The following is a 23,950-nucleotide window of genomic DNA, read 5'->3' as shown; positions in this document are numbered from 1 at the left end:
CCAGAAGATTTACTGTCTAATTACAATTTCTTCAAATGTTTATACCGTTATATATGCTCAACGATGGAAAAAGTTTAAAAATAATTGTAAATAGGTACCGTAGTGTTTTGTTTTTTTTTTTTTGTAAATAGTGCTTAGTGTGAACATTGGTGAGAGCCTGTGGTGAGAACCAACATAGAAGAAAGACATTCCTTTTTTTTTAATTTTAATCTGTTGTATTTTGTATTATTATTGTATTTTTTTTGGAGCAAAGGACTCGTTTCCAGCTCCCAATAAATTAAAAAAAAAAAAAAAAAAAAAAAAAAATGTCTTAAGTCATAACTCATCTCGAAAAAAGCGCGGGAATCTCCAAAAAGGGCGGTCGTGTTTTTTCTGGGAAAATTTAATTTTTCGAATTATTCATTGTAAATATCTTAGTTAGTTAGTTTTCTTTTTATATTTATTTAGTTTCTTTTAGTTTTTATTGTTTTTTGCGCATTTTGGTAAGTCTCTTGTATATAGTATTTTGTAAATATGGATGTGGACCCGGGGGGGCCGGAGTGCCCCCCTGCTGGCCAATTTATAACTGTTCAGACAACAGAAATTAATGATTCTTCTATGGACACTGACTCTTCGATTAATAATAATTCATCTTCAAACCGCAAACGCCCTGCAACATCCAGACGAATTTGCAGAAAATGTAATAAGAAAATTAAGAAAAATCCTAATAAAACTAAACCAGATATCAACTGCCTGTGTTTAAGTGATACAGAAAACAAAGAAAGCTTAAATAATATTCAAGAAACACAAGGAGTTGGTATTATAGAGAAACATCAGGGCTTGACTAATCTCCGTGTTAGTCGTTTATTGTACACAGACACTGACTCTACACCCTACATAGTACATATTCAAAAGGAGATTTCAACTTCTAACGGAAATTGCTCCTTACATCCTGTAGAATTTGGTCGTTTTCTTAAAAATAATAAAATAAAAAATGTGGAGAACGGCAGCCTTAAAAGGATTGGCAGAAATAGATTATCATTATCCTTCTCAGTGTTTTCTGATGCCAATAATTTTATTAATAATGAAAATTTAAAGCAGAATAATTACAAGGTTTTCCTTCCTTCTTTCCAAGTTTGTCGAGTAGGCTTGGTTCGAGGTATACCAGCAGATTGGACTGAGGATGACATTCTGGCTAACGTTACTCTGCCTTATGGTTGTGGGGAAATTTTAAAATTAAGACGTTTAAAGAAAAAAAGCGTTGTAAATAATACTGCACAGTTTGTTAATACTAAGTCAGTAGTTTTTACATTTGATGGCCAAACATTACCTAAAAGAATTTTTATATGCTATAACTCTTTGCCTGTTGACTTATACATTTACCCTACCATACAGTGTTACAATTGCTGTAGGTATGGGCATGTTAAGTCACAGTGCAGATCGACTCCCAGATGTTTTCGTTGTGGTCAGAGTCACTCGGGTGACAAATGTTCAGTAGATGAGGATTCTGTGTTTTGTTGTTTATGCCAAGCTTCTCATATAGCTACTAGTAAGAATTGCCCTGAGTTTCACAGACAAAAATCAATTAAAGAATCTATGGCTCACAAAAATTTATCATATGCTGAAGCTTCAAAACTCCACCCTCCTATCTCAAAACTGTATTCAACTGTTTTATCTTCTCCTAGTTCTCCACCAGCTTTCATAAACCAACAAAAACAAAATTTACCCAGAAATATCTCTGTAAATAAAACAACCACAGAATCATACAAGAAAACTGTGTTTAGACAACCTAGGACACCACCTAAGACAATAAGTGGATATGATAAAACAGCCCATTTTAATTTAATTAAAGACTATAATCCACCAATGGGTTCAAATGGTTCAGCATTAATAGCAAACAGCGACAATAATATTTCAGTACCGGAATTGATATCAGCTATATTAAGTTACTTAACTCAATCAAATATTATATCTACATCAGTCACACCGTCCAACGTAGCCTCTATTAATAGTACCAAGCCTAAAACCATCTCCCATTATGGATTATCTGATCCAATGGAACTGTCGCAGTGCAGCGAGCAAAAAAAGTGAAATTACTCATTTAATAAACAAATATAAACCAATTGTCTTTGCTCTTCAAGAAACATGGCTCAAGCCAGATTCTCTTTTTAAGATTCCTGGCTATACCTGTATAAGAGAGGACAGATCCGATGGGTTTGGCGGTACCGCTTTACTCATCAACCATCATCATTCATATGTACATATTTCACTTCCATTACATAATCCCAATGTCTCTATAATTGCTGCATCTGTAAATAACATCTGTTTTGTGTCATTGTATATTCCTCATCCATCCTATTCTATATTTTTAGAAATTAGAAATTTAATAAGCAATTTACCAAAACCTTTTATAATTCTTGGTGATTTTAATGCTCAACATTTGTCTTGGGGTAGCAGTAATAATAATCAATGGGGTTTCGAAATATTAGATTTATTAGATTTCCACAAGTTATGCATTCTCAATACAGGGTTTCCAACGAGGCATACTGCACCCAATGAGGGTTATAGTGCTCCCGATTTATCTATTTGTACTTCAAATCTATCATCTCTTTTACATTGGTCAGTTTTATCATATAGTCACGGTAGTGATCACTTTCCCATTCTCATTTCTCTCCCCTGTAAAAATAAAAATCAGAATCATCCTACTAATTCTTCATCATTAAAATATAATTTAAAAAATGCAGAATGGAAAAAGTTTCATCATGCACTAGAAAATAAACTGTCTCTTCTTCCTAGTATATCACCAGGAAATGAGTCTGTTTGTGCTGCTGCTTTAGCATCTGCTTTAATCAAATCTGCAGATGAAACTCTTCCTATTAAGAAGACATCTAAGCAATACATACCATCACCTCCTTGGTGGGACATTGACTGTTCAGCCGCTATAAATAAAAGAAAACAGGCTGAAAGAAATTATAACAATAATTCTACATATGAAAACTACACTATATATTGTAAATCTGTTAACGACGCGAAAAAATTATTTAAGAAAAAGAAGTCCGCAAGCTGGAAAAAGTTTTGCGAATCTATTAGCCCAGATACACATGCTTCCATAGTTTGGAACAATATTAGAAGGTATAGGTCTGCATACAAGCCCCCTTTTCACCCTATGCCAGACTCTCTAGCCAATGATTTTTTAAAGAGATTAGCACCTCCCTCTGTGTCACTTCTCCGTCCATCACCTTTAGGCGAAGTTAACCTTAAAGACCTTAATGCGCTCTTTTCACTTCAAGAGCTAAAAGGTGTTGTCTCAAACTTAAATGATTCGGCTCCTGGCATGGACGGAATTCCATATTCCTTTTTTAAACACGCTTCCGACGAAGTTTTATGTTATTATTTGGATTTAGTTAATTGTATGTTGTTGACAGGCAATATCCCAGATTCATGGAAAACCCAGAAGGTTATTCCCATTTTAAAACCCGGTAAATCTCCCTCTTCTGCTTCCTCCTATCGTCCCATAGTTCTATCGTCAGTGTTACTAAAAATTTCAGAACATCTTGTAAAGAATCGCTTAGAATGGTATGTTGAAAAATATAACCTCATATCGAAAAGTCAATATGGATTCCGCAAAGGAAAAGGTACTATAGATAATATCGCACTTCTTACCACAGATATTCGTATCGCTTTTACAGAAAACAAATCTGTTTTAGCTGTTTTTTTAGATGTAAATGCAGCATATGATAACGTAAGAATAGATATACTCCGACGAAAGCTACATTTATTAGGTGTTCCCATAACATTAAGTAATTTTATCATAAACATATTACTTGAAAGATTTATTGCTCTGCCTTTGCAAAATGAAACGTCAACAGAATTGCGGGTTGTAGATAAAGGGCTTCCCCAAGGCGCAGTAATAAGTCCACCTTTGTACAATATTTATACATCAGATTTAGAGGAAGCAGTTATTGGCGAGACTTCAGATTTGGAAACAGATATAGAGTATGTAGATGATGAATTATATCTTTTGCAATACGCCGATGATTTAGCAATTTATATCATAGACCAATCCATTGAAAGAGCCTCTATTCGATTATCGCGCTGTTTAGCAAGACTAAAAATATGGTTAGATGCAAATGGATTAGATCTTTCAGTTAATAAAAGTACCGCTGTTCTATTTACCCGTATGCGCTTACCTCCGCCTGTGGTGGTAAAATATAATGGAATGCAAATTCCAGTCGACAAGGAGGCAAAGTTTTTAGGGGTAATTTTAGACTCAAAACTCAATGGTAATGCTCATAATGAGTATGTTGCGTCTAAGTGTGAACGCACTTTAAACATAATAAGGTGCCTATCAGGAGTGTGGTGGGGTTCTCATCCGTTTAACTTAAAATTACTGTATAACGCATTGATTAGAAGTGTGTTAGATTATGGAACATTCCTTCTTGAACCCTGTAATGTAGCTGGTTTCAAACAGTTAGATAAGATTCAAGCAAAAGCTATGAGAATCATTTGTGGAGCCATGGCTTCCTCCCCAATAAATGCATTACAGGTAGAATGTGGTGAACCACCGCTCTACCTCAGGCGACAATATCTGGCTGACAAGTTTTTCATTCGCTGTTTGCAATTTTCAAACCATCCTCTTATTCCGAAACTGAAAAAACTGTTAGATTTAGTAAACAAGGATAATTTTTGGCTACACAAGTCTCGCCCTTGCTTAGTAAATAGTTATGTGCGATACTCATTCCTTGACGCCCCTACACTTAGATTACCGGTGTATCCTTTGTTTCAATCTTCCTTTGATTCCCTTATTTTGGATCCGGATATCCGTTACGACATAGGTATAAAAAAATCAGATAAGTATTATGCAAAACCATTTTTCAATTATTTAACAACCAATAATTGGGAAGGCTGGCATCACATTTACACAGATGCCTCTAAAATATCAATCGTTAATAATAATTGTGTTGGAGTTGGTATATATCATCTCCAATACAACATAGTCCAAAAAGTCAAATTTCCGCCGCAAACTTCCGTATTCACTGGGGAATGTTATGGCCTATTTAAAGCGGTCGACTACATTTTACTAGCGAAACTTAATAAAACTGTCATTTTTACCGATTCTTTAAGTGCCCTTCAAGCATTAAATGGATTTACGTTTAAGTCAAAATGTTTTCCCATAATAATTCAAATTAGAAACCTTTTGCAGAAATGTATTGTTGCTAACTTATCTGTTACGTTTGTCTGGATACCGAGTCATTGCGGCATTCTTGGAAATGAAAAAGCGGATGCTTTGGCCAAAGATGCTGCTTTTAGTGGAGATGTTTTTCCGTATATGAATTACTGTCATGACTTGCCTTCCCTTGCTAAGAACTTTCTCCAACAGGATTGGAGTAAGGACTGGGCACGAACGAGTCATAAAAAAGGTGTACAATATAGGCTAATACAACCTGAGATTCAATTCAGACCTTGGTTTTTCAAAATTAAATTATCAAAAAGCACAACTTCTTCTTTAATAAGAATGAGGTTAGGACATGTCCTGACTCCGGCCCACCTAAAAAGGATACGAATTCGCAACAATGATGCTTGCGAGTGCGGTTTGGAAGTGGGTGATTTGAATCATATTATTCTTTCCTGTCCTCTGTATGACCACTCCTACCTTTATGATAGTCTCTCCTCTATGTCTATACCCTTTCCTACTTCCGTACCAACTTTATTAAATTCATGTAACAAATTAGTTTATTCATGTTTATCTCAATATTTACGTAGCAACTCCATTAACCTTTAGTATATTATTATACCTTGTAGTGAAACTTCCTAACTAGATCCGAAATCCTGAATTCCGTACTTATTTTGCTTTTCCACCGCCTATTCCCTACCTTTGTATATGGCAAAGTACACCGCCAGTGTCAGTGCCAAAAACAAACAAAAAAAAAAAAAAAAAACTCATCTCGAAAAAAGCGCGGGAATCTCCAAAAAGGGCGGTCGTGTTTTTTCTGGGAAAATTTAATTTTTCGAATTATTCATTGTAAATATCTTAGTTAGTTAGTTTTCTTTTTATATTTATTTAGTTTCTTTTAGTTTTTATTGTTTTTTGCGCATTTTGGTAAGTCTCTTGTATATAGTATTTTGTAAATATGGATGTGGACCCGGGGGGGCCGGAGTGCCCCCCTGCTGGCCAATTTATAACTGTTCAGACAACAGAAATTAATGATTCTTCTATGGACACTGACTCTTCGATTAATAATAATTCATCTTCAAACCGCAAACGCCCTGCAACATCCAGACGAATTTGCAGAAAATGTAATAAGAAAATTAAGAAAAATCCTAATAAAACTAAACCAGATATCAACTGCCTGTGTTTAAGTGATACAGAAAACAAAGAAAGCTTAAATAATATTCAAGAAACACAAGGAGTTGGTATTATAGAGAAACATCAGGGCTTGACTAATCTCCGTGTTAGTCGTTTATTGTACACAGACACTGACTCTACACCCTACATAGTACATATTCAAAAGGAGATTTCAACTTCTAACGGAAATTGCTCCTTACATCCTGTAGAATTTGGTCGTTTTCTTAAAAATAATAAAATAAAAAATGTGGAGAACGGCAGCCTTAAAAGGATTGGCAGAAATAGATTATCATTATCCTTCTCAGTGTTTTCTGATGCCAATAATTTTATTAATAATGAAAATTTAAAGCAGAATAATTACAAGGTTTTCCTTCCTTCTTTCCAAGTTTGTCGAGTAGGCTTGGTTCGAGGTATACCAGCAGATTGGACTGAGGATGACATTCTGGCTAACGTTACTCTGCCTTATGGTTGTGGGGAAATTTTAAAATTAAGACGTTTAAAGAAAAAAAGCGTTGTAAATAATACTGCACAGTTTGTTAATACTAAGTCAGTAGTTTTTACATTTGATGGCCAAACATTACCTAAAAGAATTTTTATATGCTACTAGATGTCCCGCGCGGCTTCGCCCGCGTAAATTAGGAATTTTACAGAATCCGTAGGTACATTTTCCCATAAAAAATATTTCCCCCGTTTTTCCCACATTTTCCTGAGTTTCTTCTGTCGTATTAGTCTTAGAGTAATAATATAATATAACCTTCTCGATAAATGATGAATCTTACTCGATAAATGATCTATCTAACACTGAGATAAGTTTTTAAATCGGACCTGTAGCTTCTGAGATTGACGCGTTCAAGCAAACATACTCTTCAGGTTTATAATATTAGGTAGATATAGATTTTTTTTAATTATCGCTTGACAAACTCGAGTCTCGATCTAAAAGACTATGAAATGGTATAATATGGTAGTGATGATGATGATGATGATGATGAAGAATGTAATTTGCATAGTAGCATATGCTTTCTGTTCTTAAAACAACGCCGAAACTCCCAAACTTGTATCTATAAAGAATCAGGAATTCTCTCAGCACCTTCCGAACCACGGTATACCAGGTATATCTCGGTGCAAAATCTTACTTGTTGGTAGCATATGCTTAGAATACTTCTCACGAAACTGAAGTCACCATATGTTTCCCTATAAGTTTTGAGGAGTTCCCTCGATTACTTATGGATCCTTCATCAGATCACCACTTTTCTGAATATAATACCAAATTGGGATGATACCCTATATACCAAAAGAAAAATTTTAAAAATCGGTTAACAAACGGCGGAGTAATCGTTGAATATAAGAAAACGAACATAACACCTCCCCCATTTTGAAAGTCGGTTAAAATTGTAGCCTATGTGTTATTTATTTAATATTTTGATCAGCACATGAATTGAATAACAAAATTTTTTTCAAATTAATCGTAGCACCATCTGTCAGGACAAACTAAAATTGAAATAGAATAATATTGAATGCGATGATAGCGCCGTCCGCCGGATCTAATGTAAAACATTCCAAAATCAACAACTCCTTATAAATAAGAAATTAATTGAAAAAACATTTTCCAGTAGACCAAACTGTAAATCTAAACCATTCTCGAATCTCCACGAACACACACAAAAAATTTCATCAAAATTGGTCCAGTCGTTTAGGAGGAGTTCAGTCACATACACACGCACACAAGAAATATATATATTAAGATAACTCTTTGCCTGTTGACTTATACATTTACCCTACCATACAGTGTTACAATTGCTGTAGGTATGGGCATGTTAAGTCACAGTGCAGATCGACTCCCAGATGTTTTCGTTGTGGTCAGAGTCACTCGGGTGACAAATGTTCAGTAGATGAGGATTCTGTGTTTTGTTGTTTATGCCAAGCTTCTCATATAGCTACTAGTAAGAATTGCCCTGAGTTTCACAGACAAAAATCAATTAAAGAATCTATGGCTCACAAAAATTTATCATATGCTGAAGCTTCAAAACTCCACCCTCCTATCTCAAAACTGTATTCAACTGTTTTATCTTCTCCTAGTTCTCCACCAGCTTTCATAAACCAACAAAAACAAAATTTACCCAGAAATATCTCTGTAAATAAAACAACCACAGAATCATACAAGAAAACTGTGTTCAGACAACCTAGGACACCACCTAAGACAATAAGTGGATATGATAAAACAGCCCATTTTAATTTAATTAAAGACTATAATCCACCAATGGGTTCAAATGGTTCAGCATTAATAGCAAACAGCGACAATAATATTTCAGTACCAGAATTGATATCAGCTATATTAAGTTACTTAACTCAATCAAATATTATATCTACATCAGTCACACCGTCCAACGTAGCCTCTATTAATAGTACCAAGCCTAAAACCATCTCCCATTATGGATTATCTGATCCAATGGAACTGTCGCAGTGCAGCGAGCAAAAAAAATGAAATTATTCATTTAATAAACAAATATAAACCAATTGTCTTTGCTCTTCAAGAAACATGGCTCAAGCCAGATTCTCTTTTTAAGATTCCTGGCTATACCTGTATAAGAGAGGACAGATCCGATGGGTTTGGCGGTACCGCTTTACTCATCAACCATCATCATTCATATGTACATATTTCACTTCCATTACATAATCCCAATGTCTCTATAATTGCTGCATCTGTAAATAACATCTGTTTTGTGTCATTGTATATTCCTCATCCATCCTATTCTATATTTTTAGAAATTAGAAATTTAATAAGCAATTTACCAAAACCTTTTATAATTCTTGGTGATTTTAATGCTCAACACTTGTCTTGGGGTAGCAGTAATAATAATCAATGGGGTTTCGAAATATTAGATTTATTAGATTTCCACAAGTTATGCATTCTCAATACAGGGTTTCCAACGAGGCATACTGCACCCAATGAGGGTTATAGTGCTCCCGATTTATCTATTTGTACTTCAAATCTATCATCTCTTTTACATTGGTCAGTTTTATCATATAGTCACGGTAGTGATCACTTTCCCATTCTCATTTCTCTCCCCTGTAAAAATAAAAATCAGAATCATCCTACTAATTCTTCATCATTAAAATATACAACTCGGGCGAGTTAACTTGACACCTGGCTTAAATTTTACCCCTCCCTCGCTTCCCCGCGCAGCACCCCGCTCTCGTCGTACGCGTCCAGTAGCGTTAGCATATTATATCGGTTACCGTTACACGTGTGTTATTGAGTTTGCGTTTCGGAGTTATTTGTTAGTAGTTAATGGTTATTGTTTTTGGATTTTTGTTGAGTTTTGTTGTGTTATTTGTTAGTTGTTACATTTGAACGTTAAATTTGTTAAGTTTTTGTTATTCGTATTAACGTTTGAACATTGCCGTGCGTCTGTGGTATGAATTAGCTACTCACGGAATATATTAATATGAAGCTAGATACAAATTATCGGACGCATCTATAAACCTCGTATTCCTGCTGGGGAACCCTTGGGCGAGTCCAACTCGTACTTGGTTAATACTGTGGTTAGTGTAGCCCTATAAAAATAACTTGTTCCGGTAACGTATTTTTTTTTTTGAAATAACTTAAAATAAAAAAACTTTTTTTGCACTCAGTACTTAAGAGAAACGTCAATTGAACCAGGTGTCATGTTAATTCGCCCGAGTTGTAATTTAAAAAATGCAGAATGGGAAAAGTTTCATCATGCACTAGAAAATAAACTGTCTCTTCTTCCTAGTATATCACCAGGAAATGAGTCTGTTTGTGCTGATGCTTTAGCATCTGCTTTAATCAAATCTGCAGATGAAACTCTTCCTATTAAGAAAACATCTAAGCAATACATACCATCACCTCCTTGGTGGGACATTGACTGTTCAGCCGCTATAAATAAAAGAAAACAGGCTGAAAGAAATTATAACAATAATTCTACATATGAAAACTACACTATATATTGTAAATCTGTTAACGACGCGAAAAAATTATTTAAGAAAAAGAAGTCCGCAAGCTGGAAAAAGTTTTGCGAATTTATTAGCCCGGACACACCTGGTTCCATAGTTTGGAACAATATTAGAAGGTATAGGTCTGCATACAAGCCCCCTTTTCACCCTATGCCAGACTCTCTAGCCAATGATTTTTTAAAGAGATTAGCACCTCCCTCTGTGTCACTTCTCCGTCCATCACCTTTAGGCGAAGTTAACCTTAAAGACCTTAATGCGCTCTTTTCACTTCAAGAGCTAAAAGGTGTTGTCTCAAACTTAAATGATTCGGCTCCTGGGATGGACGGAATTCCATATTCCTTTTTTAAACACGCTTCCGACGAAGTTTTATGTTATTATTTGGATTTAGTTAATTCTATGTTGTTGACAGGCAATATCCCAGATTCATGGAAAACCCAGAAGGTTATTCCCATTTTAAAACCCGGTAAATCTCCCTCTTCTGCTTCCTCCTATCGTCCCATAGTTCTATCGTCAGTGTTACTAAAAATTTCAGAACATCTTGTAAAGAATCGTTTAGAATGGTATGTTGAAAAATATAACCTCATATCGAAAAGTCAATATGGATTCCGCAAAGGAAAAGGTACTATAGATAATATCGCACTTCTTACCACAGATATTCGTATCGCTTTTACAGAAAACAAATCTGTTTTAGCTGTTTTTTTAGATGTAAATGCAGCATATGATAACGTAAGAATAGATATACTCCGACGAAAGCTACATTTATTAGGTGTTCCCATAACATTAAGTAATTTTATCATAAACATATTACTTGAAAGATTTATTGCTCTGCCTTTGCAAAATGAAACGTCAACGGAATTGCGGGTTGTAGATAAAGGGCTTCCCCAAGGCGCAGTAATAAGTCCACCTTTGTACAATATTTATACATCAGATTTAGAGGAAGCAGTTATTGGCGAGAATTCAGATTTGGAAACATTTACGTTAACAGATATAGAGTATGTAGATGATGAATTATATCTTTTGCAATACGCCGATGACTTAGCAATTTATATCATAGACCAATCAATTGAAAGAGCCTCTATTCGATTATCGCGCTGTCTAGCAAGACTAAAAATATGGTTAGATGCAAATGGATTAGATCTTTCAGTTAATAAAAGTACCGCTGTTCTATTTACCCGTATGCGCTTACCTCCGCCTGTGGTGGTAAAATATAATGGAATGCAAATTCCAGTCGACAAGGAGGCAAAGTTTTTAGGGGTAATTTTAGACTCAAAACTCAATGGTAATGCTCATAATGAGTATGTTGCGTCTAAGTGTGAACGAACTTTAAACATAATAAGGTGCCTTTCAGGAGTGTGGTGGGGTTCTCATCCGTTTAACTTAAAATTACTGTATAACGCATTGATTAGAAGTGTGTTAGATTATGGAACATTCCTTCTTGAACCCTGTAATGTAGCTGGTTTCAAACAGTTAGATAAGATTCAAGCAAAAGCTATGAGAATCATTTGTGGAGCCATGGCTTCCTCCCCAATAAATGCATTACAGGTAGAATGTGGTGAACCACCGCTCTACCTCAGGCGACAATATCTGGCTGACAAGTTTTTCATTCGCTGTTTGCAATTTTCAAACCATCCTCTTATTCCGAAACTGAAAAAACTGTTAGATTTAGTAAACAAGGATAATTTTTGGCTACACAAATCTCGCCCTTGCTTAGTAAATAGTTATGTGCGATACTCATTCCTTGACGCCCCTACACTTAGATTACCGGTGTATCCTCTGTTTCAATCTTCCTTTGAATCCCTTATTTTGGATCCGGATATCCGTTACGACATAGGTATAAAAAAATCAGATAAGTATTATGCAAAACCATTTTTCAATTATTTAACAACCAATAATTGGGAAGGCTGGCATCACATTTACACAGATGCCTCTAAAATATCAATCGTTAATAATAATTGTGTTGGAGTTGGTATATACCATCTCCAATACAACATAGTCCAAAAAGTCAAATTTCCGCCGCAAACTTCCGTATTCACTGGAGAATGTTATGGCCTATTTAAAGCGGTCGACTACATTTTACTAGCGAAACTTAATAAAACTGTCATTTTTACCGATTCTTTAAGTGCCCTTCAAGCATTAAATGGATTTACGTTTAAGTCAAAATGTTTTCCCATAATAATTCAAATTAGAAACCTTTTGCAGAAATGTATTGTTGCTAACTTATCTGTTACGTTTGTCTGGATACCGAGTCATTGCGGCATTCTTGGAAATGAAAAAGCGGATGCTTTGGCCAAAGATGCTGCTTTTAGTGGAGATGTTTTTCCGTATATGAATTACTGTCATGACTTGCCTTCCCTTGCTAAGAACTTTCTCCAACAGGATTGGAGTAAGGACTGGGCACGAACGAGTCATAAAAAAGGTGTACAATATAGGCTAATACAACCTGAGATTCAATTCAGACCTTGGTTTTTCAAAATTAAATTATCAAAAAGCACAACTTCTTCTTTAATAAGAATGAGGTTAGGACATGTCCTGACTCCAGCCCACCTAAAAAGGATACGAATTCGCAACAATGATGCTTGCGATTGCGGTTTGGAAGTGGGTGATTTGAATCATATTATTCTTTCTTGTCCTCTGTATGACCACTCCTACCTTTATGATAGTCTCTCCTCTATGTCTATACCCTTTCCTACTTCCGTACCAACTTTATTAAATTCATGTAACAAATTAGTTTATTCATGTTTATCTCAATATTTACGTAGCAACTCCATTAACCTTTAGTATATTATTATACCTTGTAGTGAAACTTCCTAACTAGATCCGAAATCCTGAATTCCGTACTTATTTTGCTTTTCCACCGCCTATTCCCTACCTTTGTATATGGCAAAGTACACCGCCAGTGTCAGTGCCAAAAACAACAAAAAAAAAAAAAAACTCATCTCAATAATTGTCACCCATGAGTGTCCTGTGCCCATGACCCACGGTGTTTTTTAAGTTTCTTGGACGGTGGACCCTCGTCACAGAGTATTTATTATATACTGGAACCCACGTTCACGGTTCAAAATTCAAATAAAGCCTTGTCCAACTTCCAAGCCTTGTCGAACTGTATATTATAAAACGAGCTGTGTGTACGTACGACTTCGTAGATGCACTAACTTAATCCTAGAATAAATTAACAAGTTTAGTTTTGTAACATTACTAATTATTGTCTGTCTCTGTGATCATTAATCAGAAATCACAATGTCGAGCCGTTGCATTCTCGGCTGCTCCCCACAGGAAAGTAAGTACCGTGTCTATTGAAGTAAGTATAAAACTTAGTGATTATATTCAATTTGTTGAAGTAAGTAAGTACTTAAATAACCTCGCAGCCTCGTCATAATAATAATTAAAGGTATCTTATTTAACAATAATTATTGTAAATAAAATCGGAACCGTCCGTCACTGTCCACTGACATTTTATATTATTATAAAAATACTACACAATCCAGACTTCATAATATTATGCTATGTTCCGACTCTTTTCTATAAGTACATACATTTAATATCCACCATCATCTTTTAGGATCAAAGACCATACATCATTTTCCATCACCGAATATATATCCTCAGCTATATGAAGATTGGTTAAAAGTCATCCCAAGCAAATATGATAAAAAAAAATTTGACCATCGCAGGTATAGAATTTGCGATAGACATTTTGAAGAAAAAGCGAAGTATGGAGTGCATCGCCTTCAAAGATGGGCAGTTCCAAAATTGCATTTACCTACCCCAGTTGGTAAGTATTAACTACTACAGGCCATATAATGCTTCAATTTCCAAGCAGTCGCATGCTGCCACGATGACAATAGATAAGCTATTGTGTCTGGTTTCTCCACGATCGAGTACTTTTTGGTATGGATAACACAATAACATTGTGAGGGTGATAGAGTAACTTTTTTGCAAATTAAAAATCTTATGTATAACTAGATGTTCCGCGCGGCTTCGCTCGCGTAAATTAGATATTTCACACAAAAAATAGCTTATGATCCTTCACGTGGTTTTATTTGTGCCAAATAACAGAAAAGTTGCTCCATTTTTCTGTTATTTGGCACAAAAAAAAAACAAGTTTATGACGCGCGTTTGGGCAGCGAAAAGTAAAAGAGTTTTTTGGTGAAATTAAAAGTAAATATCGACTGTCTCGAAATGTCGAAATGGATAATGTAGATCATAGTTTCTCAACCGTATTTTGCTCACTTTGGGAAAAAAAAAAATTCTAGAGCCTCCATCTTAATTTTACTTACCATCTGTCGCGAATTTAAAACAGCTATTGACACGATTATATATATATATATATATATATATATATATATATATATATATATATATATATATATATATATGTCGTAGGATGATTTGATAAATCCGTGTTTTCGCGAAATCCCTAGAATTTTCGCGAAAATTCGATTTATCAAATCATCCTACGATGTCGTAGGATAATTTGATAAATCGAATTTTCGCGAAAATTCTAGGGATTTCGCGAAAACACGGATTTATCAAATCATCCTACGACATTTAAATATATATATATATATATATATATATATATATATATATATATATATATGTTTTTTTTTTTTTTTTTTTTCCTTCAAATCTTTAACGAGGCTTAAAAATGCACTTGGCATCTATGCCAGCCTCATAGTATTATTCAAAATTATTAAAAATTGAACTATGCGACCCTTCATTGACAATAAATAAAATATTATTAAAGTGCGGGCCTCTTGCGAAAGAGGTGACGCCAAAATAATATTAATTTCCCCCCCAAACAAACCTCCTGAAAACAACCGGCCCCTGAGACCATGATTCCGTCCACAATCCACCAACAAGTGCATTAAGTCCTCTGCAACCCCACAGTGAACACAAAGAGGGGACTCCCTCTTTCCTATTATGTGATTAAACTTGTTGAGTGGAACGTGTCCTGATCGCATCCTCATAGCGGTAACCAAGGTGGTCCTGATAATATTAGTGCCCTCAAACCATGGCAAGGTTCACAATTTAATGTTCTATACCAAATACCCTTAGAGGAAGAACAATCAATAAACAATTTCCTCCACCTATCAATACAAATTTGCTTAGCTACATGAAAAAATTCTGTGTAGTATGGCTGTATATGAGAAGACACATCCCGACCATCACAGATAGCCTCTTTTGCCAGTTGGTCAGCCATCTCGTTGCCTAATAAACCTATATGGGTGGGTATCCATTGCAGTCTTTTGCGAGATGTTTCATTGAAGTCATTTAATATTTTAAGAATATCGTATGCAATAGGTACTCCTCTAGCTCCCGCAACAAATAAGGTGCTGAAGTGCAGACATTGAATCTGATAAAATAACAACCCGACATAAACCATTATTCTGAGCATAACGAAGTGCTTCCAGAATTGCAATAAGTTCAGCTCTAATGATAGAAATGTTTCCTCCAAGTTTTAATTTTGATGAAACATTCCTTTGTACATCAATGAATGCGGCACCAACACCCTCATCATTTCTAGACCTATCAGTAAACAACCTGTGATAACCGGGATATGTGACATATAAATTATTTACAGTGAGAGATCTTAATAATGAAATATTAAAATTACGTTTAGAGTGGGTTACTCCTTCGACCCGAAGTCTCACAATACTTTTAATGTCAATGTAGGACAACCACACATTCATTTGGAACATCTCCAGGCTAGAAGCTGTATACAAAGGTCTATCCTTAAAAAGGTTACAAATTTCAATTAAATTAGGAGTGTTCCTCCCCCTCCAAAGGTTACTAAAGAGTGATAAATGTTCTATCTTCTTAGTATTTACATTACAAAGTGACACCGACTTTAACCAATATTTACATCCGAGCCAAAGTTGACGGATGTGCAATGGTGCAATACTTAGCTCGCTTGCCATCACATTAATTGGAGTGCTTCTTATAAAACCGCCACAAATTCTCAATGCTCTATTTTGTACCAAATTAAGTTTATTCAAATGTGTCTTTGCTGCAGTTCCATATAAGAAGCTACCATACTCAATTCGACTCGAATTCGATCATTAAGGCACACATAATCGTTTTCAAACATTGCCTGATAAATTTGTTCGCCTCTTCGATCACTTTTCACAGACCATAGTGTATGATGTGCATTCATGTCACCAACTATGATGGTCTCGGACTCAAATAAATTGAAAATTTCATTCCTGTCATCTTGACTAGTGTTACCAGAGGGGGGGGCCCGGACAGTATATGGATATTACATGCTTCAAACCAGGAACATTGTAGATATGTAAAATTAAAACTTGAAAATCTGTATTTGACATTCTAAAAGTTTGTTGACTTGACTTAACAGATTTATGTACAAGCGCACAAACCCCACCATATGAGTCACTTCGGTCAGCTTCAGAGCTGTATGTGATAGTTATTGATATTAATATAGTCATCATGCGAAAGCCGGATTTCACTAATTAATGCCAAATGAATTTTTCCCGATTCAAAACTATTTCTAAATTACGTAATTTTGGAGAAATACTGTTTGCATTCCACTGAAGAATGTTCATGACACCATCTAATTTCTTATTAAATCTTGTTTGTGACATTATATGATTCAGTTATTAACTTCAATATGTATTCTGCACTAAAATAACTTTTGCAGAACTCTATAACTAGAACACCATATTGATTTTATTTGAAGTATCATTATCTGAAATAATTATCTTACAAACACGATCCAAAAACTGTGAAAATAAGGATTTCTTGTGTTTCTACTCTCTTCCTCTTTCTCTGACTCCATACTTTTGTCTTCATCTGAACTTAATGTTAACTGTAACTCACAAGATTCAATCTTGTCTTTCTGTTTTTTACCTTTCGTCTTTTTGTTATTTTTAGAAGTATTGCCCTTCGATTTAGACGAAGTAGGCTCAACTGTTTCTTGAATCTCTCACTTGAAATTTTGATAATGACCTTAGTTATACATTACTACCTGGAACTCGAGGAAAGCATTCGCTTTATGGTCTGCGGGGCTGTGGGCCAGTCTGTTTTAGCGGGATCACTTTCCCGAAATTGGCCCTATCTTCTGTTTTGCTTGTAATTTTTGTGCAGAAAGCTTCCATTGCTAAGCTCGTTTGTGATGAAGCCTTAACCTGATTGGAGTTTTTGAGATAGGTTATATCTTCTTGATAGTTTTTTTTTGCCCATTGACTGCTTGGTCGCTTTTATTTTATTTAAATGCCTCTCTTACTCATCCTCTTTTTTATTCTTCCGTGACACTAGGAATAAATCATTAACACCTCCATCGTGGGTACTGTAGACAATAGATTTTCAATAGGCTACTTGACCTAATTTTTTTCTTCATGCTAATCGCTTCTTAATCATTCATTTTCACAAAAAAAAAAATATTTTAATATTTTACACAGTAGAAACCCATAAAAATGTTGATTGAAAAATATGCCTTATAAATGGCGCCGAAAACACTGTCCGCCATAGTGTGATGTCATACGTTTTGTATTTTAGACTCTCTTTATTGAAAAAAAATTTATGTGCTAAATGTACGAAGTGTAAATGTCTAAAAGTGCCCAAAAATTATAAAAGAATAAAATAAGAAATTAGAAATAATTTGTAATGTTGAAAACTTTTGGAGAAAAGTTTTGGCCATTACATTTCCCGTCTACAATAAATGGAGATAATATATAAAACTGATGTTTTATTTGAATTATTCAAGAAAATATATTTTACAAATCTTTCTAGGCTTATTCTTATTATTTATGTACAAATAAACTTACATATAACGAGCGCGATAAATAAAAGATATTAAATGACGAGTATGATGACGTCACATCCAAATCGGAAATACCGCAAAAGCGTTTTCGTCAGTACAAATCCTATTTTCATAAAATCATACTTTCAAATCGACTTTATTTATCAATCATAAGCTTTTATTTGATGAATAAGCGCTTAAGGGTGAAATACGATTTCCTAGGCCAAGTTCTACTATAAAAAATATGCATTTGTTCAATGAAATTGAATATAGGTCAAGTAGCCTATTGTTGGCATCCGGCTGCCGCTTGGGAATTGATGGGTTAGAGGTGCTCATTTATTTTGACTGTATTTTATTTAAATACATACCTAGCTAACTTTATTTATTTATTATAATAGTATGTAAGTACAATGTTAACATGATATTCATTTACTTTTCAAGATGCACACGATAGTTGCGATTCTCCGAAGGAATTAAATGGTAATGGAAGTAAGTATGAAACTGTTTCTTAAGAATAGGTACCTAATTATATTTCCTTGTAAAGCTCTGGTTTCCTCCAAAAGCGGCGCCGTCATGACACGGCCGCAATACAGCGGTGAAACCAGAGCTTGCACTTCGTGGTCCCAAAATTCCGATTGACTTTTTTGTTGGTGAGTTCTGCAAAATGTAACTTTTTAGTAGAGTTGTATCAAACAGTAAGAACATATTTTAAAAACTAAAATTATGTATATTTTTTAAGATAATGATTATCATGATTTTTTGCAAGTTCACTGAAAAAAAATCTATAATATTATGTAAACAATTTTCAGTTGTTTGGGAAATAAAAGAACTTATTAAATACGAACATAGCTATGCTACACCTAGAAACTCTAATGGCGAACTGCAAAAGGAAGATACAATTATGATTGTTGATGACACACCAGTAAATACTAATGGGAATATTGGAAACACAACGAAAGTCGATTTAACGAAATTAATAGATTCTTATAATATAGAACAAACATGTTACAGTGATGCTGAACAACTAATAAGTCATCTCAATGTTTCCGAAGTAATAGAAATTGCAAGCATCGCAGACAATAAAGAGAATATTGCCTCACAAGACCAGAGTGAGATAAGAGAAACTTTACAAAACTCAGAAGATATTATATCTAACTGTGATTTGTTGTCGTGCGATGATTTATTATCGAACAAAGAAGAATGTCAAAACATAAACACAAAAAATTCAGTAAGCATTGCAACCACAAAATACACAGAAAATACACGACATGTTTTGAATGATGGTAATGTTAATAAGGTAAATGAAAGTAATGCAGGCTACAAAAGGAAAAGGAAATATATTTTTTATCCTATCCAACCAAAATCAGGGCAGTCTGCCATTATTTCTAAGCGAGAAATATCAGAAATAACTACCAAAAGAAACAATTGTGCTCACAAGGCTTATATCTGTTTCGATGAAAACTCTGTATTCAAAAAGACACAGCCTAAAGTAAATAAAATAAAACCTCTTTTAATAAATTCAATATCCTTCTTCAACACCCAAAACAATACTCCTAACAAACAATCTGTTCCCTCTGCTTTCGTTGATTTTGCTCCGTTTAAATGCAGAGATAAAGTTTTAAATGCAAGTTTATTACTTAATTTGGAAAACAAGGACCGCAATTCATTGAAATTTGAAGAATATAATGCTAATGACTTAAACCAATTGGAAGGCAAAAATTCGTTACAACAATCTGGACGTAACATTAATGTCAATTCAATTAGAGAAGAGAGTATAAGAGAGATTTGTGAGCAAGCAAATTCTGAATATAGATCAATTCCAAATAATGAGCTTTGTTTATCAGACAACTACACTCAGAATAATGCTATCATTCAAGATTATCTCTCTACAAATCCTGACAGGCACATTATATCAGAATCAAAATCAATTCCAAATAATGAGCTTTGTTTATCAGACATCCATACTCTGAATAATGGGATTCAACGACTTCTTTGTACAAGCCCTGACAGGCATGTATCAGTAAGAATATGTGAGGAAAATTGTGTAAACCCAGCTGGCCCCGTAAGCCTAAAACCAGCAAAACTTCATGTAAGCGAGCTAGATGTCGATGTCGGAAGTACTACAATTGTATACGGCGGCTTTGAGCCAAATGATGATGAGCCGGTAGAAGATCCGTTGGCCATTCATAGTCCAGATTTAGGTGAGTCATAATATATTAAATATCCCAACTATTAGTAATGAGCCAACCTACACAATATTCACTTGAATAATACGGTACTCATCTACTGGTGCAGTAATAGAACAGTTTAACGAGTATAACCACGAAAGTACCTTACTCGATCGTACAATATTAAAAAGAGAATTTCATTTATTCAAGGCGATTTCAATAATTGTTTATGTATAAGTAGTATGAAATGTAATCAAAAGTCCCAAATATTATCCTCGTCTGTCCTCGTATTTTTTCAGGTATTAAGGACAGTGGAGCGTTTAATGACGACAGTATGATGTGTTCTGTAGAAAACAATATAAATGTTGTAGAAGACCATAATGTAAGCAATGTAGAAGACAATATGAGTATTATAAAAGATAATATGAGCAGCGTAGAAGATAATATCAGCAATGTTGATGGCAATATAAGTGATGTAGAAGACAATATGAGTATTATAAAAGACAATATAAGCAATGCAGAAGATAATATCAGCAATGTTGAAGGCAATATAAGTGACCTAGAAGACAATATGAGTATTACAGAAATCAATATGAGCAATTTAGAAGATAATATCAGCAATGTTGAAGGCAATTTAAGTGATGTAGAAGACAATATGAGTATTATAGAAATCAATATGAGCAATATAGAAAATAATATCAGCAATGTTGAAGGCAATTTAAGTGATGTAGAAGACAATATGAGTATTATAGAAATCAGTAAGAGCAATATAGAAGATCATATTAGCAATGTTGAAGGCAATTTAAGTGATGTAAAAGACAATATAAGTATGATAAAAGACAATATGAGCAATATAGAAGATAACATCAGCATTGTTGAAGGCAATATAAGTGACGTAGAAGACAATATGAGTATTACAGAAATCAATATGAGCAATATAGAAGATAATATCAGCAATGTTGAAGGCAATTTAAGTGATGTAGAAGACAATATGAGTATTATAGAAATCAATATGAGCAATATAGAAAATAATATCAGCAATGTTGAAGGCAATTTAAGTGATGTAGAAGACAATATGAGTATTATAGAAATCAATAGGAGCAATATAGAAGATAATATTAGCAATGTTGAAGGCAATTTAAGTGATGTAGAAGACAGTACGAGTATTGTAGAAAATATGAGCACTAAAAAAGACAACATGAGCTATAAAAAAGACACCAAACATCTGGTAGATAGACTTGATAGTAAACACTGTATAGATGATCTTGTTCACAGAGAAGAATGTAATGATGATTTAGACCTTAGACTTGAAATTGCTTTTGCTTTAAAATTTATGTACAAGAAAGACAAAACTCTCAAAGAAGCTGTAGAAGAAATTATTGAGACATACGGGAAAGGAAAATTGACTTTAAAAGAAGCAAAATGTTGGTACCATGAGTTTAAATTGGGAAACAATATAATGAGGATAATATCTTCTGGTGGTCCAGTATACAAATAATTATCTTACCTATGAAAAGGAATGTATATTTAATAACCTTCATAAAAACGAAATAATTTAGTAAATTATACTTAGTCACGAAGGTGTTAGTAAAATTTGCTTAAAATTATTATTTGATGTTAATAAATACTGCTAAAGGAACTTACCCTGAAGGCTAATCAAGTCATAAGAAGGCGCTGAAATGCGTCGAAAGAAGAATAACGTCAATATAAACAAAGACAATAATTAAATTGACAGCCGATGCGATGTGATGAAAACCCGATGTGATGAAGACAATATGAGCAGTGTAGAAGACAATATGAGCACTGTAGAAGACAATTTAAGCAATGTAGAAGACAATATGAGCACTGTAGAAGACAATATGAGCTTTAAAAAAGACAGCAGACATCTGTTAGACAGTTTTGTTGACAGATACTATGATGATCTAGACCTCAGACTTGAAATTGCTTATGCTTTAAAATTTAAATATCAAGAAGGGAAAACTTCCAAGGAAGCTGTAGAGGAAATTATCGAGAAATACGGTAGAGGGAAACTGTCTTTAGAATAAGCAAAATGTTGGTATAGTGAGTTTAATTTGGGAAACAGTATAATGAGAATAATATTTTCCGGTGGTCCAATTAATAAATAATTTAATCTTTGTAAAGGAATGGAAACCATTTTGAAATTGGATATAGCACCGGAGGTTGATTATTGAATTCAAATTCTTTATTCAACATATGCTATAATTTATAATGAAACAGTGTCTATCACATAGTCTAATCCCAGGCTAAGTGTTTTGCTGAAAATTATTATTTGCTTGAAAAATACAACACTGCGAAAAGAGCTTTTAACTATTGGCTATCAAACTTTAAAAAGTGCTACTTAGGAAGGTCTCACGAAGAATAATGTCAACATAAACCAGTGAATTGTCAGTCGGTGGACAAAGGTAATAATTTTTATTTCATTTCTTTTATATGTGCTCGTTTCATTCATCAATGCTTGCGTGAGTATTTTCTAAAACAGTCCTTGAGTAATAATTGTCCATTGCGGCACGTCAAAATTCAAACTTAGGTACTGCTACGCCTCAAACGCCTCGCCTCTATTGAAGTGGGAGTAGTGGGACACTGAACCGGCTCAGTACGAAAACAAGAGGCACCTCTTACATCCTCGTATAAAATTCATGTCCAGTACTGTGGAATGTGGATTATTTTGTACCATTGAGGAAGTTGATTCCTATGCAATTGACAGACCAACGTTATTTGGTCGAATATGTCAATTCAATGTTAATTGTGATCTGTCATTTGACGTAATGCGACCAAACTACTTAGATTTGCATAGGAATCAACTTCTCTGATAGTACCTACCATTTCGCACCTGCCCCAATTTCACCAACGACTGTTAAAGTTAGCGCTCGAATTAGTATCGCGTTACCTCTTTCGTTTTTCTTATGAATGAAAGAGAAGACTTGACATTTAACAAGCTGTTAGCACTAACAGACGTTGGTGAAATTGGGGCTTAAAGTAATACCGTGACTAAATGAAATTATCAAATTTTACAGGAGCAAATATTAGAAAATAGTCACTGTTTTTTTCTAAATAAAATCTGAGTTCAGGGTTTTTAAGATATTTAATGAGTTTATATGATAGATCTCTGTTTATATTATGACATGCCATTTAAAAAATTTAATTATTATATTTACAGCTTTATTTATTTTGATTTATAGTAACACTTTACCACAAATTTTTTTGTTCATTACTGTAAGTGCAACTAATGTTACAAAACAAAAAACTATTAAAACTTCATAATTTAACATAATTAAAAGTTAAGACAGTATATAACCGTCTTAACTTTTAACTATCTTATCCTTTTACATTTTAAAACACTTTGACTGAAAGCAGATCAACTGGAAATAGCAATAAAAAAAAATAAACATAGTAACGATCACAGCCTCATTTCTCTATCCACGGGAGGTAACTACCTACTTTGAGCTAGCAAAAGTAATGTTCACTTCTATCACTTAATTTAAGAATAATGAGTTAAACCTACTGGCATGTTAATAATATTTTTTGATTATAATAAAAAAAATGTTACACTCTAGAGATAAACCTTATTGGATTAATCTCTAAAAAAATAAAGGCAAACTGTGACTATACAAACTGTAAAATTTCATCCAATGAAATTGAATTATAAATTGCGTTATTTCATTACACGAAAAATGTGTCTAAACAAATTGAAACACTTTATCT

The 23,950-nt window shown here is 34.1% G+C and overlaps 1 protein-coding gene and 2 long non-coding RNA genes across 4 annotated transcripts; 1 reads left to right on the top strand and 2 right to left on the bottom strand.

Annotated features, from left to right (window-relative positions):
- Window positions 1-2,449: 2,449 nt before the first annotated feature.
- On the bottom strand, window positions 2,450-3,572 carry LOC121738703. The gene is made up of 2 exons (XR_006037324.1): window positions 2,883-3,572; window positions 2,450-2,655 (listed from the first exon to the last, which is right to left on the bottom strand). It is a non-coding gene; the product is annotated as an uncharacterized LOC121738703 (long non-coding RNA).
- Window positions 3,573-6,077: 2,505 nt separating this feature from the next.
- Window positions 6,078-10,358, bottom strand: LOC121739341. Its single transcript, XR_006037430.1, has 3 exons — window positions 10,188-10,358; window positions 8,904-9,392; window positions 6,078-6,246 (listed from the first exon to the last, which is right to left on the bottom strand). It is a non-coding gene; the product is annotated as an uncharacterized LOC121739341 (long non-coding RNA).
- A 3,017-nt stretch (window positions 10,359-13,375) lies between these two features.
- On the top strand, window positions 13,376-22,647 carry LOC121739086 (protein PF14_0175-like). 2 transcript variants are annotated; one of them, XM_042131408.1, is made up of 6 exons: window positions 13,376-13,577; window positions 13,860-14,072; window positions 18,501-18,548; window positions 18,869-20,260; window positions 20,527-20,646; window positions 20,731-22,647. In XM_042131408.1, the coding sequence occupies exons 1-6, from the start codon at window positions 13,538-13,540 to the stop codon at window positions 21,723-21,725; spliced, it is 2,808 nt and encodes a 935-aa protein (XP_041987342.1). In that variant the 5' UTR covers window positions 13,376-13,537; the 3' UTR covers window positions 21,726-22,647. The 2 variants fall into 2 exon arrangements, with proteins under 2 accessions (XP_041987342.1, XP_041987341.1); XM_042131407.1 differs by having other exon boundaries at window positions 20,527-22,647.
- The last annotated feature ends 1,303 nt before the right edge of the window (window positions 22,648-23,950 follow it).

This window comes from Aricia agestis, chromosome Z (genome assembly GCF_905147365.1).
Source record: "Aricia agestis chromosome Z, ilAriAges1.1, whole genome shotgun sequence".
NCBI classification, from domain to species: Eukaryota; Metazoa; Arthropoda; class Insecta; order Lepidoptera; family Lycaenidae; genus Aricia; species Aricia agestis.
Note: the sequence above shows the minus strand (reverse complement) of the source record. Positions and strands in the feature narration are given on the sequence as shown.

Excerpts from the sequence above, each read along its gene's own strand:
- LOC121739086 (XM_042131407.1), top strand. The coding sequence starts at position 13,538 with ATGTCGAGCCGTTGCATTCTCGGCTGCTCCCCACAGGAAA. Across the intron at positions 13,578-13,859 it reads CGGCTGCTCCCCACAGGAAA|GATCAAAGACCATACATCAT; the intron begins GTAAGTACCGTG and ends ATCATCTTTTAG. Across the intron at positions 14,073-18,500 it reads GCATTTACCTACCCCAGTTG|ATGCACACGATAGTTGCGAT; the intron begins GTAAGTATTAAC and ends TTACTTTTCAAG.